The sequence below is a fragment of the Telopea speciosissima genome, chromosome 1 (assembly GCF_018873765.1).
Source record: "Telopea speciosissima isolate NSW1024214 ecotype Mountain lineage chromosome 1, Tspe_v1, whole genome shotgun sequence".
Taxonomy (NCBI): Eukaryota; Viridiplantae; Streptophyta; class Magnoliopsida; order Proteales; family Proteaceae; genus Telopea; species Telopea speciosissima.
This window is the reverse complement of record NC_057916.1, coordinates 6,469,905-6,489,719: the sequence shown is the minus strand read 5'-3', so window position 1 is coordinate 6,489,719 and position 19,815 is coordinate 6,469,905. Positions and strand designations below refer to the sequence as shown.

The window sequence follows — 19,815 nt, the reverse complement described above, 5'->3', positions numbered from 1 at the left end:
GAATCACCGGCAGAAAATGTATGTCCAGTTTCCTTCTCAACATGAGCTGAAGCTCCGTGTGTGACACTCGACGATACATCTCCTTCAACATCTTTGTCTGACTCCGTCACGCTTCCGAAGCGGAAAACAACGCTCCCGTCGGGGTTCTCTGCCAAAACCACCAAACCCCATATAATTAAGCAACGGCGTAAAAGCATATCCATCTCAAAACGAAGGCACGATCACTTCGATTCATCTTTTTTTTCTTTTTTTCTTTTTTGGATGAATCACTTCGATTCATCTTTCGCCAAAAGAAAATCGAATTTCAGTTAAACGTAAAAACAAGGCTCAAAGAATCACAGTAGTGTACCAGTGGTGGAAACGACATCGAAATCAACAGAAAGAGGATCCGACAAACCAATGGCGAGTCGATTGTCGCTTCGGAGGGAGGATAAGGGGAGCAATTCGAACTGTACTGAAGCGTTTCGTTGCAGGAGATGTAGAAAGCACGGAAGAAGGAGATGTTGGAGGACCGGAGGTCGAGAAAACCAGCGACGAAGTCCGCCATAAATCAAACGTCTGTATGAAAGTTTTTTTATCTATTCAGAATTTGGAGATGCGGCTTTCCTACAACGGTTCTCGGTGAAAAAGATGTGTCGAGGGCAATGCAAGGTTTCAGAAAACGGAATCGGGATCGAATCGGTCAGTTGAATCGACAAGAATCGTCCAAAATAAAATAGGTGGGAATTGAATGGAATCAGCTGAGACAGCTAGGGATGCAATTGTTCGAATACTTTCAAACCCCAGCCAACGCTAGGTCGGGTTAGGCTATCGCAACCCAAGCCCAGCCCTATCAGGTTCAACTTAATCTAGACCGACCCTCATTGGGCCAGGTTGGGCCAGATTGACCTTGGCAGTCCCTAATTTTGCCATTTTAGTGCTAGGCAAGGCCAGGCTAGCCATATTTTTTTGGCTATATGTATGATATTATTACGTATAATTGTATAAGGTAAATTATATATACATGGTCATGCTGGGTCGAGCACTCAGGCTCAACCGCAAGCCCGACCCAATTTGGCCCTATCTCAGGTTTGAAAATCTCAACCTTATCCCAACCCAGGCCTTGTCTAGTTCAAGGGAGCATTTGGGCTCAATGAGCCAAACTTGCACCCCTATAGACAACTAAGGTTGTCAATTGATCGGTTCAGTCCAGTTTCTTATAGATTTTTTTAAATATCAATTTATAATTGGGTTACTGTCGGGTTCAGTTTAGTCTAGTTTGCTTTTACATGTATACATGAGGAACTCAATGGGAATTTTTTTGGGGGTTTCTTATTGTGTTTCTATAGGTCGAGTAAGTCTCGGTTTATTTATCCGGTTCAATCCTCTTTTTTTTTGGTTTGATCTGTCCAATTTTGATTTTGGTTCATATCGATTCCATAAAACCAAAACCAAATCCATAACGGTTCAACTTGATTTGATCTGTGTTGAACCAGCCGGTCTACGATTTGGGCTGAACTTTGATACCCTTACATACAACAAACTGGTATTTAAGGCTTGAAGATTTTTTTATTTATTTTTTGGTTGAATAAGGCTTGAAGATTGAAGGTTGTTAAATTTGAATTTGTTATAATCCCGATCTACAATTTAAGCTGAATCAAGTGGATAAGCAATCTATAAATGATCCAATTCCAGCCTTTCATAGATCGGGTAAAATCCGAGAGGTTTCTGGAGTGTCAATTGAGACCGTTCTTGTTAATTGGAGCAAATTCTAATCAATTCCACTTCTTTGGGATTAGGACCAGCATTGTCCCAATTAACTAATTTGTTCCAAACATTGGATACAATAACAATTAATAACGGTTCTTTCAGAGCAAACGGCATAGTGGATTGCACCAATGAGGTATATGTTCATAAATGGCTTGTTAATGGTTCTTAAATGGTTTTCTCGTTGTAAACTCCTTTCCTAATTGCATATTTGCGTATCAATTTTAAGGGAAAAAGAACATTATCCAACAACTTCGCCTAGACCTTCTCACATAGGGCCATGATATGACCACCTCTTTTCTCCCCTTATGCTTGTGCATGCATTTCCATTGGCCTCCATGCTGGTTCAAGGGCCATGCATCCTGGCAACAAACCCTTTCTCCTATTTTAATTTCTGAGTGTAGTTATTAAAATGTGGAGACTTGGTCTAAATGATCTATTTGGATTCAATATAATCAATTTAAAGATTTGTAAACAGTTCAAACCCTATGGTTAAACAGTTTAAAACTAAACCAAATTATTTATTAAACGATTTTCCAAACTGGAGTCGAACCATTTATTAAATGATTTGAAGGTTTGATATAGTTTTAGTTTACATTTAACACCCTAAAGCGGTACAGATCAATCTTTTTTTTTTGAAGGAGGGGGGAGGGTAAACAATCGTTATCTATCTTCGATCATTCAAATTTGCATGCCTCGAATCTCGATTAATTGGATTTTTATTTATTTTTTGTTATTAAAAAATAGACGAAAATATTATTGTTCTCATCAAAAGCTAGTTTCGCTCTGCTACATGTATGTGAAAATTTTCAACATCTGTCTATTTTATTTTTCAGAAATACTTCTTTATGCATTTTAAATGTTAGTGAAACAGATGTTGAATATTGGTGATATGGATAGTGGATATTCTTCTATAAAGTTTTTTTTTTTTTTTTTTTTTTTGGTAATATTATTCTACAGAGTTACACGCATAAACATTTTGGCCGATGGAAATCAAATTGTCATTGTATAAGCGTGGGAGGATGGATATTTTCATCCTTCCATATGGGGGGGGGGGGAGGGAGGGTAGGAACGTAAATTTATGCTTGTTCATTTTGATAATTAAGTACCAATTAAACACCAAAGGTGATGTGAGGAGTAGAGGTAGAGACGTTGCCCACGTGGATGGTGCAAAAGGCATGGATGGGGATGGAGCTCACAATCTCATTGGCTGGAAATCTATCCACGAGAGATCTTTAGATTTCCTTCGAAGATTTCTTATGGCCTACACGACCCCAAAAACTTCTGCTCCCTCTTATCATTCTCTCAGGTACCCATAAAATCGTTACTTTGCCTTTAGCGAAGGATAGAATTGAAAACCACAATCCACACTCCTCCCTTTCTCTTGAACTTGAAGAAGAAAGTAGAAGCAGAAGATATTCGAATAAAGAGAACAGTTTAATTTGGTAAAGTGTGAGAGGTGGGAAGTGATGGCAATGGCTGCAACATCAGCTGCGGTGCTCAACGGGTTGGGCTCACCGTTCTTGTCGGGCGGAAAGAGGAGCCAAAGTTTGCTGCTATCGTCCAGCATCGGAGCCAGAGACCGTGCCGTCGTTGCCCCTCGGAGGCTGATCGTCGCGGCAGCTGCTCCCAAGAAGTCTTGGATCCCTGCTGTCAAAGGAGGCGGCAACTTCCTTGACCCCGAGTGGCTCGATGGCTCGTAAGCTTCTTCTTCCTCATCTCTCGCATTAATTTTCTCGATCTAGCCCACTTTCATTATCTCTAATGGTCCTTAATTACTTGGATTAGCCCTTTTCTCTCTACATAGTACAGAATACAGAGAGTTGCTTTTAGATGATCATCAAATGGCAAAGAGAAATGCTAATCTGAGAAATTCAACAATAAAATTGATCTAATTTATAGGACACCATTAGATCTTTTCCCCCCGGAGATCTTTTTGTTTTCTTGATTGGAAATTTGGAATGATTTATGCATTGTCTGTGATTGAGGCATAACCAAGGTTCTAAAACTCGGGTTTCGATAAGCTAGAAAACGAGTTTGTCTCGATTTCAACCATATCTCGGTCGAAACTTGGGACTTTCTCCAAACTAATTCGAACCTTGGTTTCAAGGTCCAGAAGTTGGTTTTTTACCCTGATTCTTGTTGTGTTGCCTCTTTTTTTACATTTTAAACTCAAGCCATGCGTTAGTTTCACATAGAGAACACTAAAAATATTTTTATGGTTTTAATCTAAGTTTGATACTGTATATTGTTCTTGAACATGGTATCAAATAAGGTTTGATCGAAACATAACTCCTTCAATATAAATGAGATTTAAGCAATCTTAGATTTGTAAGAAAACTTTGTTTTGATAGCTTTTCAATAAGTCCAAGATTGCTTAAATCTCATTTATATTGAAGGAGTTATGTATCGGTCAAACTTGATTTAGTGTGCGCGAATGCTGTCAAAATCACTTTGAATGAAAATATTTTTTTGGACATTAAAACAAATGAATATTTTACCGCACTTTTGGTTTTTAGCAATGTTTTGCCATATTGACATTTATGGAATTTTTAGATTTGAGAAAAACCTCAGCATTAGAATGTTGAATATTGCATTTACTGTCGAAAATCCAGTTTTTGTTCTTGAACTGGGGGGTTGGTTTTTTTTCCTTTTGGAATTTGATTTTTTATCTATTTTTATTGGATTCAAATAGGGGTTATTTGCTTATTTATGAATAATATCTTAAGTAAATGAAACTTAAATGATATTAGACATAACTAAGTGTCTGTCCTGATTTCTAGCAGTTTCTAGCATAAATACTTGTCTGTCCAAGTTTCGAGCCAAGTTTCCCCTAGTTTCGATGGGCATATGTGTCGAAACCACTGAAATATAGTTGAAACTGATCGAAACCTGGTCGAATCCAGGGATTTTATAAAATCCCCCTTCAACTCGTCTCGAAAACCTGGGAAACCGAGTTAACTCGATGGTTTCAACAGGTTTCAGTCGAGTTTTTGTTCCATGGGCATAACTAATGCTGTGTTTGGTATGCATTCTAGGTATAGTGCATTCTCTATTTTTATCATCTGAAAATGCGAAATCACATGGAACGCATTCCAAACATTGCCTAAGGCAGGATCACTGACCCCATTGCCATTTGGATCTTAATCCTTTATTGTTGAGCCGAGCTGTCCGGCAGCGACAAGACCGTGTTGTCGAGACAAAGTAAGGTAGGAAATGACCACCTTACCCCCACTTGGACAAAGTTTCAAAATACAGGTTGATTTTGCTACAAAAATATTCATTGATTTACTATTATTTTTTCTTTCTGAAAGAAGAAAGAAAAATATGACAAAACATTGAATGTCAAACAACATTTATGATCAATTCTAAAATAGGTTGGAGGAATCGGTATTAATGGGAACAATCCCAATCCAATCTACTCTTGGTTTTAGTATACGGTATCGGTGGCGGTATTGATATTGGCTGATACCGATACTGGCATCAATTCATATTGGTATCAGAATTTGTTGATACCGATATGTAGCCGCCATATCCGATACCTAAATCCAAGAATCAACTGATTCCCATCCGATTTATGAATAAGGTATATTTATATTGCACATAGAGCTCCATCAAATTCATATCCACTTGAATGGATCTCTTCTCACACCGAGTAACTCTAACCGTCCGATTTCATATTTGATGATGTGATAAATAAATGTGTGAATGATATAAACTGCAGGCTTCCAGGAGACTACGGGTTCGACCCACTGGGGCTAGGCAAAGACCCAGCCTTCCTGAAGTGGTACAGAGAAGCGGAACTGATCCACGGGCGATGGGCCATGGCTGCAGTATTGGGAATTTTTGTAGGCCAAGCCTGGAGTGGGATCCCATGGTTCGAGGCCGGTGCAGCCCCAGGGGCAGTCGCACCTTTCTCCTTCGGGACTCTATTGGGAACTCAGCTTCTGCTCATGGGATGGGTTGAGAGCAAAAGATGGGTTGATTTCTTTAATCCGGAGTCTCAGTCGGTGGAATGGGCGACTCCATGGTCGAAGACGGCCGAGAACTTTGCGAACGCCACCGGCGAACAGGGCTACCCGGGTGGGAAGTTCTTCGATCCCTTGCAGTTTGCAGGAACAATCAAGGATGGTGTTTACATCCCTGATGGGGAAAAGTTAGAGAGACTAAAGCTTGCAGAGATCAAGCACGCCCGGCTTGCCATGGTAGCCATGCTTATCTTCTACTTCGAAGCTGGCCAAGGGAAGACACCCCTTGGTGCCCTTGGCTTGTAAGATCTAAAAACTAAAACATGTCTGTAAAGCTATTTATATATTTAGGCAATGGATTGTGCTAAAAAAACATTCAACATTGTATGTTTTTAATTAGACCCAACTAAGGTTCATTGATTTAGTCCTAAATATATTTTGATAAGCATGCACTTGGCTCAAGTCCAATGTACACCATATGAATCAAATATATGTTAGCGAGTGACTTAATAAATTGAATAATAATGGTAAAATTTTTAATTTTTTTTTGAAGGTGAGAGTTTTCCTCCACCTATAGAGGACAGTTCACCATTACAAGAAAAAAAGGTCAATTTCGTCGGATTTTTTGGGATAGGAAAAGAATTCCATCGCCAAAAAAAAAAAAGGTAATCATCGTGTAGGGTTGAATTGAAAAGTTCGCATGGGAACAAAGAACTTGCAGAGTCAAATGGTAACAGTACTTTTAGCTCGCCAAAGAAATCTATATCAGAAGATTATACCGCTTGAGATTCACTCAGCTTGCTCGCTGCACTGGTGTGTTCCTGCCCATGATACGAAATGGGTCAACATGGCATAAAACTATGAGAGGAGAGCGAGGAAAGCCATAGAAAAAGAATTGGGTTGGAGAGGGATCTTTATTGTCTCCATTTATCTGCCCCTCCATTTCCTCCATTACATCTCATAGGGGGTGGAAATGATAACCCTACCCCCTACCCGAACACACTGCCCAGGTGGGATCCACTCCCCCTATTAGATGTAGTGGAGGAAATGGAGGGGCAGATAAATGGAGACGATAATTTTTCGTTGGAGAGAGAAAAGATTCGCTCCAATGCCACATGGCAAGGGGACAAGCAGATGCCTAGGGTTGGTCCCTACAGATGGAAGGCGTAGATTTTTTTTTTTTTTTTGGGTGGAATGGAAGGCGTAGACTTGAAGCTAAGACTTGTTCTTATCAAAGAGTCAAACCTAGCTAATGGTTCTTTGTATAGGGAGGTTTTCCTATGGATCGACCCATGAATTGAAGAATCGGAATTGAGAGAATCGTCCTTACCGATTCAGGAGCGGTGCAGCAAAATCGGATGTAAAACGGATTAGACCGATCCAACCGGATACTTTAAATTTCAATCTTCATCCTTTTTTGTAGCCTAATGTTCAAACCCTCTGATCTCCTTCATCCCAAGTCCGATTGAGCTGATTTTTTGAGATGGCTTATGTTTTTGGATGATCTATACATCCACCATGGTTGATCAAATTTTAACGGCCATAAGGTTTTTTTTTTTTTTTTTTGGATCTCTTGCTAGATGTTGCAAATAGTTAGTGAACGGTGCTCTATGTGTTGATGGATTTAATAGTAAAATGGTTAAATGTTCTTTGTGCTAGAAGCGCAGACTGCATCCAGACACATAGTGGTGGGCGAAATGACCACTCTACCCCCTTGAATGGTAGGCCCACGTGTCTCGGTTCAGGCTGCGCTGTGGCACTGAGAACATCAGCCCAGCAAGTAAAATATATCAATTCATGCGGTATTGGGTTTTCATTATTTTTTTAAAATTAAAAACTATTTTTTGTTTAATTCTTGCTCCTCTTCTCCTGGCTTTCATGAGGCTTCGTAGGACTGGAGAACACAACTTTTCGTCTGCACGTTGCTCCTATAATCACAAATGCTGAGGTTTTCCAACCATCCTTGGGCTCGTTAATAGGCCTGTAAATGGATCGGATTCGGCTCGGATTCGGATATATCTTGGTTGAATACAGATACCTCTAAACGGATTCGGATGGATTCGGATGCGGATCGAAATCGGATTTTCGACCATCCGTTTACACCTCTGCCTTGTGTAACCCGAACCTTCCTCCCCCTAGTTGATACAATTCACTCTTAATCCATAGTTTTAGATCATGATTCTCTTTTCCTCATATTCTAGAACCTGTTGAATCTTCAAAAACCCTCAAGATCGCTATTTACTTAATTTTTTATAATTAAGTATTCGGATTCGGATTTTTATCGGAGTATTCGGATTTTTTTTTGAATATCTCTAATCGAATACGGATGCACCTAAACGGATACGGATGGGGATTGAATTCGGATTTTCGATTATCCATTTACAGCCCAGTCGTTAAGGCTAATTTGGTATTGATCTATAAATATGATGTTTATCATTTTGAGATCTACATCTTCGATCCTTAAAAACATTGGGTTTTGGTGTATTTTTTTGTCAAAACAATCCACAAAAATGTATTCGGTTTATAGGCTAATTTGGTATTGATCTATAAATATGATGTTTATCATTTTGAGATCTACATCTTCGATCCCTAAAAACATTGGGTTTTGGTGTATTTTTTTGTCAAAACAATAAACAAAAATGTATTCGGTTTATTTTTTTAAGGGAGAAAGATCTTTGACGGGGAGTGTGGTCTATGTTCAGCACTCCCATGAGTCTATCTCTCTCTTCCCCATTGGAAAAGACACCACTGCCCCCTTATTTTGAGGAGGAGAGAGATAAACACATGGGAGTGCTGGCGTAGGCCACACTCCCTGATAAAAAACTACTTCCCATTTTTTTTATTTTTAATTAAAATAGGAGAATTTTCATACAGGGCCGTGTAAGAATGCACGATCGTATTCCCTCTCACAAAGAGTTGAAAAAATCATAAACCTTTCCCCATAAAATAATATCAAAATTTTAATACTTAAATGTAAACACCTCATTTTTTCATCTTCTAAGCGTTCACGGTGATAATAATTGACCGAGTCTTTCCATATTACAGTGTTAGAGGTATTTTGTAATCTTCAGCCAATGTTTTTTACCATCTCAAAATGGTAGAGAGAATTAGACGAGGAAAAGATTGAAATGTCCCTGATAAAGTTGACTGGGTCAACAATACGTCAAACGATCTTAAAATCCGTCGATACCGATACTTAAACCATGCTCTAGACTCTAGGGAGTTTTTGTGATGTTAAGGGGACCTGCAGATACTTGATGAGAAGCGACAGACATAAAGAAACCCTAAGGTGGCTTACGTAAGAATATTTTTATGTACAGTTTATTAATCTAGAGCCACAAAAGTCAAAACTTAGCTAATTTGCTTATAATGTGTCAATTAGCTTTAGAAATGGGGACAAGTGATAAATATCCTGGATTACCTACCGGAAAAAAGAAGATAAATATCCTGGATTGGAAAGTCACCTTTATTTACCGTAAAAAAAAAGTGTTATTAGTGAAAGTTTTAATTCAGAAAATGTTGTTACTACTTTGGCAGGTTGTTTCGCCTTCGAAACACATTAAAATGGTTAAAAAAGTATACATTAGTATCAAATAAGCATTTTTTTGAACAGCTCGTCGAGATTTTTGATTTGATATATTATTCATTTAATGTTAATTTATATCTCGAACCAAATCAATGAGCTTTTAGGGGTAATTTTATACTTTATGGGTTAGGGTTTTTTCTATATAGAGTAATTATCTCTTTGAGAGATGTGAGGGTGCATGTGAGAGAGGTTTTGTATTTTCTTCACAGAAAAACAGTGGATCTGAATCTATCGTTGGATCGTATATATAGCCTACCTTTTTGGGGGTGAGCCATGTAAATTGTTGTCTTGTGTGTATTTTTTCTTTTTCTTCTTCATTTACAAATCGTTATTCTGCTGTGTTGGTTTTTTTAATAGACAGATTATATTTTTCTATGCGTAATCATATATAAGATTCGGCTCTTCTCCAATGCACACCCTCCCATCCCAGTTGGACATCATTCGACTTGACAGTAGATGTACACATGTGGCCAATATATCGTTTAAACAAAGAAGATAGACGAAGTACATCTGAACGTGGTATATATGCAATGGAGATAAAAATGTCTTAATTTTAAAATGGGTAATAGATCTCTACTTGGTTGCATGATCTCTATATAAACGTTTGAATCAATGAGTGAACATGCTTGGATATCAACCCAGGGATAGGACATCATGTCACGGTAGTGTCCTGTTTGAGGGCATAAGAAACACTAGCTAGCAAGTAAAGATATTTTTTTCTTTTAAAATACTATTTTTTAATGAGGTGCCTTTTGATTATACCTAAAGAAAATAAAATGGGAAGAGAGTGAGATGAGATTGAAAGGATGTGGCATTAAATTTGATGTATGATAAAAAAAAAATATAAAAAAAAGGAGATAAATCACATGAGGAAAATCTTTTGTGTTACCAAGAACAATCAAGACAACAGCAAAGGGCAGGGCTGCGTCATAAAATCATTAATCCTTTGATAGATTCTTGTCAAGCGTCATGTCAAATGTTTTCCTTTCAATAGTGGACTCAAATGAAAATTTTCTATACGTTATACATTCTCTTTTTTGGTTACTTGCCAAGAATCTGTCTCTCTTATCAGGGTTTCCTCATACATTATTTTCAGATCTCTCCTGTTGGGGTTTGATCGATATCTTATATTCCTTAGTGTGCATAAGCGACACTCCTGCATAGGGGTTTGTTAAATAATTTTAGGGAGATTTAACTCTTGGTTGTTTTTGATAAATAGGGAGAAAGATGTGAAGACAAGCGATTGTAAACCTATTATTCATTGATAGTGAAATACATTTCATCTTATAATGAACATAGACAATCTTATCGAATCACGTATCATTGTAGGTTTTGTTTTCTTTTTCTACAATTCTCTTATATTAGAGTTTTGAGTTCGACCAAAAAAAAAAAAAGTAAAAGATTTGAGCAATGCCAGGTTAATTTCAAAATTACATGGAGAAACCCTCATAAGACGCAAATTATTGTAGCATCATCCCTATAAAATGTCTCATATACAACTCCCTTACTTTTAGTGTTTTCCTAAAACACCTTTCCTCTAAGATATGAAACTTTTCCCAGAATACCCCTCTTCCAAGTAATGAAATTGCGCAAGTGTAGAAAACTCTCTCCGAAAAAGAAAAAAACATATTTTAAATGAAAATCCTCACTCTCTAATCTCATATCAGGGTTTGGGTATTTTCAAATTTTTTTTTTTTTAAATTGAAAATCGTCTCTCTCATATTAAAATCGTTTTGATCGTTTCATAATTTTTTAAATGAAAACCATCTCTCTGTCACACACATCAGGGTTTGGGTATTTTCAATTTTAAATGAAAACCATCTCATATCAGGGTTTGGGTGTTTTCAATTTTAAATGAAAACCATCTCTCTCTCATTTAAGGATTTTTTGATAGTTTCACATTTTTAAGGGAAAATGGTTCTATGGAAAACGTGCAGGGGTGAAATGACTTTCCCACCCTTGTGAAAGCAGAAATGCTCACCTTGATGCTTCGGTTTGCATGTAAGGGTCACGTTCTCTAACAGAGAACTCTTTTTTGTTTTTTTTAAATGAAAACCATCACACACATATACACACCCACTCTATTCTATCAGGGTTTTGATAATTTTACCTTCTTTTAAAATATGGGAAAAAAAAATAAAGATTCTGAAATTGAAAATTGAAACAACCAAATAAGATTTTCCATTCTGGAATAAGAGTCCAAAGGTGTTAGATGAGGTAATACTGAATTCATCCTCAAGTAATACGTCTGTATTCATCTTTTATTGGCAGCTTAGTTTATATATATATATATATATAATTTCAATTACATTATTTAGAATATATAAAAAAAAAACAATCTATTTGTAATTTGTTTGAGAACAAAGTTAAATTATACATAATTTAGCATAAAATATTTGCCTTGTTCCATCCAACATATGCAATCTACAAAATTAGCTTGTTGGGTTGTTTTAACCTAAAATCCAACATAATTAACATTGTATTGCCGAAAAAGGCATTAGTAACAGTGTTTTCATGGTTGTGAGTCATTGATTCTTATTTTTATGGTGTTTTATTATTTGTAGGAGATTAAAATTTCAATTAAGGAAAAAAGAACACTATCTGATCCTGTAGCTCTTATGCCAGACATAAGAATGCATAAAAGTACTGCCCTACCTCTTGTAAATAAAAAATCACATTTATATTGATGTCGTTTTATCATTAGTGTTGTGTTAATGTAGACACTCCACAATCAGAGAACAATGGATGTGTTCTCTATCTAGACTCGTGCTCCTTCACCCAAACAAAACGACCACCATGCCTCTCTTGAGCAATGGTCACATGGCATGCGCACTCTCATTGGCCGAGGTGCTGATAGAGTAACCATGCTCTTGGACAGAATTTATTTTTCCTTATTTTAAGACTTTGTTTGGAAATTTTCTCTTTAAAAACATGTAAGAAATGAAGTCAACTAATTTGACCTTTTAGTTGGATTTTTCTTCATGAAGACTCTCAAAAGTTATTAAAGGGAGAATCCAAGGCCTATTAAAATAACCAGATACCAGAACAGCCTTCTCTTCTTCCAAAAGTTTCCTTAAAAAGCAATGGACACAAGAACAGGGTAACCCTTTTATTGGTCTTTTGCACATACATAGAACGAACCCGTATGTTTCATTCAAATACATAAGACAAGCCTCATTTTGATTTTTATTTTAATGAGCTTTTTAGTGGAATATAGTTCCCTGAATATTCACATATTTGGTGAAACATCATCAGATATAGAAAAGCTTGCTAGATAGGCCTCTACCTACTATGGCGTAAGGAGAGAGAGCTTTGGGGATCGGAAAAGGAACCAGGGAGGGTTTGATAGTTTTTGGGATTACAAAACAAAACATATCTTTCTTCGTACAAGATCTCTGTCGCAGGCTTTTGTTGAGGTTGACAAGGACAATCACGGTGGTGGACTGGTTGTGGCGATGGATATCTATCCTTTTTATTTTTCGTAAAGGGTTGAGGGTCTATCTTCTGACTTCTTATCAACAAAATATAAAATCAGGAGTTAGTGTTATCTCTTCTTTGTGGGAAAAAATAATTCTATCCGTAGTACTTTTCAAATACTTGAGAATGTTCTTGACAAGAGTCTAATGTTTTTGTCTTAAGATTGATTTATATTTATTGAACATTCCAACAACCTAATAAATATTTCGATTAGAACATAAGAGGATATTCATGAGACTTCTCACATAAAGGCATAAAGAATTTTCTTCATTGTTTTAATTCCCTAAGGGATTTGATGACATTGAGACTTAGAAAGATTGATGTCATGTCAAAGAACATTTCTTTAGAATCTTATATATTGAATCTATCAACATTTTTTTCAATTTAACTAGACCCAGGGAGTGTTAACGTATGCTACGCTTTTGGATAGAGAATTCAATCCCTAAAAAATAATTTAAAAACGATTTATCGTTATGTTATTATAAAAAATTGTCATTGTCTTACATATTTTTTAATATACATGTGAAAGAATAGATATACCGTTATAAGAAAAAAAAATATAAGAGATAGATTTATGCATGATAATCAACAAATGGTAGGCCTAAGTATTTTGACCCTCTTTTATATTGAGCGTGAATCATGTCGTTGTATAAGTACCGTCCAAGGCCCTTCAAGGCCAATCACATGGAGTCCATTGTCCCACAAGAGGAGTGGATTCCATGTGAGTGGCCCTGAAGCCCTTAGATGATATTTATACAAGCACATGATCCGATCTCTTTTATATTCATCGTAACTATATATCATGCACACCCGTACATGTAATCTTTTGCTAAAAAATCATGTAATACTAAAAAAAAATAAAATTTAAAAGACAGTTTTCAAACCCAAGGGATATCAACTTTGAAATAAAATTTCTATCAAAAAAAAAAAAAAAAAAAAACCTTTGAAAAAAAAATCCTTCCATAGATTGTGTCCCTCCATTCAACTTACCCAAACAATTACTCTTTATCTTTTGATGAAGCGAGCCGATTCAGTATTTGTCATATTTTTGTGTAAGAAAACCCATTTTATAATAAAATTCTGCTCTGTCTCTCTCTTTCTCTCACATCCAAAGGTCCAATTCTTTCTTTTTGCGGCCCGAATATAGTACTTGTCTGTTCTGAATCTGAGTGATGTGAAGTTGCGTGGTTGAATGGTGCCTTTGGTCTGCAAAAACTAATTATTTCATTTTTTATTTACCACTGTGCTCCTTACTAAACATAGTATCATCTCCAGTTGCGTACGTTCTCTCTCGTCTTCCAAGCCAAGCCCGGTTGTTCAAGATGTCGGAGGAGGAGAAGGAGATGGAGATGGTGAACCCTTGTGCAAAGGAGGATTTCAAACCTTCAAATCCAGCCGAGGAGATGGAGAGGGTGGTTGTAACAAAAAATAATCATCAGAAACTTGATTCTCATGGAAGGAAGAACATCATTTATCTGCGGAGCAGGTTTGATTATAATATCAACAAATGGTTTAAGGTTCCACTTCCTCCATTTCGTCTCATTCTTCTGAGATTTCGTGGGATCACCTCTTTGATGATCCAAAATATCCCAAATCGATTAAGGTCCCTCTCTCTCTCTCTCTGGTACTTCACCATATGGGTTGATGTTTGCCTTCTCCTTTTTGTGTGTTTCATTGAATATATGTTGGTTGTCTCTAACTAACTAACGAATCACTCTTTTTCTATTTTAAAAATCGATCAGTAGGAAAATGTTGATTCAATTGCTAGATGAGCATTGCAAAGAAAAGAACAAGGTCATATTGGGATTCAAGATTAATCCACCAACTCCTCCCTCTGAATATGATTTTGTGTATCTTCCTATGGATTTCAAGTATTGTTCTTCTCTTCCTTTTCTTTTATTTATTTATTTTTAAAATATTTAAGCAAATGAGGGTTGATGATCCCCCCTCTTTATCTTTTTTCTGCTGCAGATCCAATCTGAATAAGGGATATGCGTTCGTAAACTTCACGACTACTGCTGGAGCTTTTCGGTTCTTTAGAGCGTATGACAAGTACAAATGGGATCTTTTCCAGACAAGGAAGACCTGTGAGATTGATTTTGCTGAAATTCAGGTTACTTCTCTTTCTTTCAAGAAACACCCTTAATTTTATGCTATCAGATTATTTATAAGTTTGTTTTGGTTTCTTAAAGAGCTTGCTGCGTGTATTGGGTTTTTTCTATCAGGGAAGAGAAGACTTGGTGAAGCATTTCATGAAATCCAATTTCATATGTGATTCAAAGGACTACTTGCCAGTGCAGTTCTTCCCTCCTCGTAATGGATTGTCGTCTCAAGCTACCAGAGTAAGTGTTGTTGGAAGACGATGTGTTCCTCCTCTTCAGAAGTGTAAGTAAGGAATGAGGCCGGCCAGAAATTACCAGTTTGGTGTCCTTCTAATATTTAAGCATATATATGTATATATATAGTTTTAAGATCTGGACAAGAATCAGGTGTAAGAAGAAAAAAGATGTTATCTGAATGATTAGGGTTTTTCCTTTTTTTTTTTTTTTTTTTTTTTTTTTTTTTTAGGGTAATCAGTTGAACATGAATGCAAGTTTTAAGTGGAAAGGTGAGGAGGAGGACACCCGTGTTTTGGTTCCATCCGCAAGTGGGTTTTCATTGGCAATTGCTAGTGATGTGCTGCTGGGGAAGGAAATGGAAACATGGGAGATCCTGCACTACTGTAGTAGTTAGAAAAGGAGGCCTGTTTGTTTGTGCATAAATTAATGCTTCAGACTCAATTGTTATCTGTTCTTCTTCTTGTTGCTGTTCTACCTTTCAGTAGAGAACTAATCTATTTCTGAAGTCTCTAAAACAAGGGTTCTGTCAATTTATTGACATTGGAGCTCTATACATGTGAGGGCTAAAGGCGGATCCGGCTCCTCTCTAGTGAGCCCAGCGCCCACGGAGTGCCCGGGGGCATCCAACAGCTGGGATGTGTTAGTCACTCGTCGGGTATGTAAAAATGAGAAAAAAACTAATTTTGTAATGAGCCCGCCGCGTTGGCCAGTCCAGAGCCCAAACAGGGTATGGGTTGGATACCTTGGCCCTAAGGGCGGGTCGGGTTAGGGTTGAGGTTTTGAACTGAACCCGGTCTGGCCCAACCCAACCTTGTCTTTTTTTTTTGGTTATTCTTCTTCCTCTTCCCTCTTCTTTTTTCTTTCTCTATTGCAACTTCTTCTTCCCAGCCCATAGTGATTCAGGGTTGGGTTGGGGTTTTAAAAGGCCTTACCCAACCTGTTGCAGACGAAGGTGAAATGATCACCCTACCCCCTATAAAGATGAAAATTTCACCCATGTTGAAGCTTCAAGATGCACTCCAATTGACTCTCACACTGGCCCAAGGGAAGAAAGTTTATTGTTTGGGAGTGTGCCTCCTGCACTTGTTTCGTTGTGTTTGTCTCTCTCGTTATAAATGGCCTTCCTATCCAGCCCCATAGACTGAACCAAAAGGGTGTGGGGGGTGGGGGGAATTGATTTTGTATTGCATAAGCATAACATAGGAGCCACGCTTGCTAATATAGGAAACTTCCCCGAAAAAAAATACCACATCTATCGGTTGATCCATGTCGGTCATAGTGGCATATCTATAATCGATTCCTAAATTGTGATCCCCACACTGTTGGCATGAAATCTTTGGCCTAAAGAAAAATATATGTTTTTTATTTTATTTAATTTTTCATTGATAAATGAACAACTGGAATAATAGTAGAGTTGTAAATGGATCGAATCGGTTTGGATATAGCATTCGGATAGTGCTATATCCGCATCCGCATCTGATTAGCTATTGGATGGATTTGGATAGTGCTAAATGGATACAGACATGGATATGGATTGGATATTTTATCCGTTTGCATGTAAATATAGTTTTTCGGATAGGTATAGCTCATCCGTATCCTCATCCGTTTAGCTTTCGGACGGATTCGGATAGTGTTAAACGGATACGGAAACGGATTTTGGCTATTCATTTACTCCCCTAAATAATAGAATATTCTTACAAATTTCTTTTTGGGAAAAAGAACACTCTAGCTGATCGCGTGGTTCTTGTACCTAGACGCAAATCAATACCTATATGTGCCAAAAGACCAATACTTATATGCGCAAAAAGACCGTTCATTGCCCAGTGAAGTTGAAAATTGCATCCAAATTAATGCATTTGTGAGCATTTTCATTGGCTATCACACTGGTGCAATGACTACACGACCTATTAGCATTTTTGTCTTTCCAAATATAACCTGCAATGAGAGAAAAGGGACGGGAAGGAAATGAGAGATAATGTCCTTAGAAAAGGGAAAATAGACGAGGAAATTTTGTCCGATGAGGTGAATGGGTCCAATGGGCCAGGGCCCATAACTGGAATAGCCACAGAAATAGGAACCGCAAACGGGGGAGTTTAGGGACCGTGTGAGACTATGATAGCCCACGATGAGGCCCACACCGCATGCCCTATCTTTGTCTTTTTCTTTTTCTGTACTTGAGTGTCAATTGGTTTGATTTTGGTTTTTTGGTCTGATTTTAATTCGATTTAAGATGCAACATGTGAAAACCAAAACCAAATAGGAACATTTGTTTTGAAGTCAGAACCATATCGACATGGTTTGGTTCCTTGTGCGATTTCATATTTGATTTCGATCACAGTTTGTATTTGATTTTAGCGAATTTTGTACACTAAAACAGCCAAAGAGCCCTTCATTTATTAGATCCATAAACCCTCTGTTTGTTAGATCCATGGAAAATCCACTCCAAAGACATTCTTTCCACTTTTTATTTTTGGATGCAAGAGAGACTCACAAAGGCAGAGAGTAATTCTGATAATTTATTGTAGTTAATTATGTTCAAAAAGAAGTGTTGTGGAGACAAAAGAATTAGAAGCGGTTGTAAAGAGACATGTCTCCCTCATGGTTCTAGTGCTCGGTATTGGAACGCTATCGGTCAACTTGAAATCTGATACCGTAGCGGATCGATATCACCACGGATCAGCCATATCGGACACATTTGCCCTAGATTCTCCTTTAAATATAAGTTTTTTTTTACCATTTTAACCGTTATCTGTACTGTATCTTCGATACGGTATTGGCACAGTTTCAAATTGGCAAGTTGCAAAGTGTCTGACGATATGATACTGATACTTAGAACCATCGTCTCCCTTGGCCACCTCCTAGCCTCTTCCTATATATCTGTAGAAAAGCTCGAATTGAAGGACCAAAGGTGCCAAGTATTGCAATTTAGGAGCTGTTTTTTTTTTTTGATAATCGAGTAGTATGGCTTTAGCCTGACATTCAGTTTTGTTTTTTAACTGAAAAAAACCTTAATTTACACCAAAAAAAACCCTCGTAATATTTTTCTAGACGATGTTCTTTGCACCATATCGCGGGTGCAAGGTGTGCCCAAATACATGGGTCAAGAGGGGCGGTCATTTAGTCCACCCATAGTAAATCTATGTATTATATATGTATAATATGTCAATTCGAACGTTTCATTAAAAAAATTGTTTTTACCAAAAATAAATTTAAAAAACTGCCGTATTACATATACAACGTCAGAGTGAAATAAAAATGTGAATATAAAAAGATAACGTATTATATACATATAAAATGCAGATTATACGTGTATAATACGTTTAGTTAAAAAAAAAAAACTAAAATCTAAAACCAAAGTAACCAAACCCGAGCTTAAGGGTGTCAAAACAAAACCGAAACCAAAGCGAACCATTTAAATAAATGCTTTGGTTATGGTTTCAGAAATGCCACCGTTTAGCTAAACGGTTCAGTCCAATTTTAACCGATTAATCCAACGGTTTCAGACTATTTAATCCAATTACAACCGATTATAACCATTTAAATCAAACATCAAAAGATTCAAAACCTAGCAATAGCAACTACTAAGTACTAACTCACAAAGTTATGTTTCTTCAATAAATGATTTCTTTTAAAAAAAAAAAAAAAAAACTAATAACTTCATAATTAATAACTAATTACTAATAACTATTTAGTATTATTACATAAAAGGTAAACCGTTTTCTATCCCAAAAAACAAAAAAAGGTAAACAGTGATTGAAAATACAACATTTTCATGGGATTCATCGTCCATTGAAGGTATTTACTAATTAAAAGAGATGCACTACAGACTACAACCCATTTTTTGTTAAAAAATGTAGGAGGTTTGGTTTGAAAACTATTAAGTAAATCAGGGATGTTATTCATAATCGGCTAATCCAAACTGTGTAGAACCATTTAACCAAAAATCGTGTAAAACCGTGTATAACCATTTAACCGAAACCGCTTACAAAATGGTTACGATTTTGGATATGCAACCGTTTAGTTAAACTGTCTGATTACGGTTTCTACCCTCAAGCAGTCAAAAGCGAACCGAACCGGACGGTTTAACCGAAACCGGACCGTTTAACACCCTTACCCGAGCCCAACCAAACCCTCGTCCCTCTCTTCGACACGTGAAAACCCTGGTTCTCACTTCTTCTCCATCTATTCTTCCTCTTTTTTTTCAGCCGGCGGCGAGTGGTTCTCGATTTCTTCTTCAGCCTGCGGCAACTGTGGTTCTTCCGTTCTTAAGGCTGGAGATTGTAGCAGCAGATTGCAGCGGTGACTGTAGTTCTTCCGTTCTTCAGGCAGCAGATTGTAGCAGCCGATTGCAGCGGCGACTGTGGTATTTGCCTGAAACCCTTTCCCCTCCCCTGTGACCGTCATCTCTATCTCTTCTGATTAAACCCTCTGGTTTGAGCTATGGAGTTTGAATTTGTTATCTATTAATAACTGAGAATTCTCTAGTCGTTAGAAAATTTAAACTTGCACATTAGGCTAGTTCTAGAACTGATAAAATGGCCGCCCACCCCATGTGTCTGGGTGCATCTTGCGCCAGCGATGCAGAGAACATTTACCGCGCGCGCCCCCCTGCCCCCCCCCCCCCCCCTTTTTTCCTTCCCTTTTTGTCCTTTTAGTTTTTATCATACTGACCAAAACCCCTACTTCTTCCTCTTACCGT

General features: G+C 37.3%; 2 protein-coding genes across 2 annotated transcripts; both read left to right on the top strand.

Annotated features, from left to right (window-relative positions):
• The first annotated feature begins 3,175 nt into the window (after positions 1 to 3,175).
• On the top strand, positions 3,176 to 18,736 carry LOC122672313 (chlorophyll a-b binding protein CP24 10A, chloroplastic). The gene is made up of 3 exons (XM_043869808.1): positions 3,176 to 3,445; positions 5,471 to 6,039; positions 18,718 to 18,736. Exons 1-2 carry the CDS (start codon positions 3,216 to 3,218, stop codon positions 6,018 to 6,020), a joined length of 780 nt encoding a protein of 259 aa, XP_043725743.1. The 5' UTR covers positions 3,176 to 3,215; the 3' UTR covers positions 6,021 to 6,039; positions 18,718 to 18,736.
• LOC122648560 (protein terminal ear1 homolog) lies at positions 14,100 to 15,170 on the top strand. Its single transcript, XM_043841773.1, has 4 exons — positions 14,100 to 14,380; positions 14,520 to 14,648; positions 14,749 to 14,890; positions 15,003 to 15,170. Exons 1-4 carry the CDS (start codon positions 14,100 to 14,102, stop codon positions 15,168 to 15,170), a joined length of 720 nt encoding a protein of 239 aa, XP_043697708.1.
• Positions 18,737 to 19,815: the final 1,079 nt, after the last annotated feature.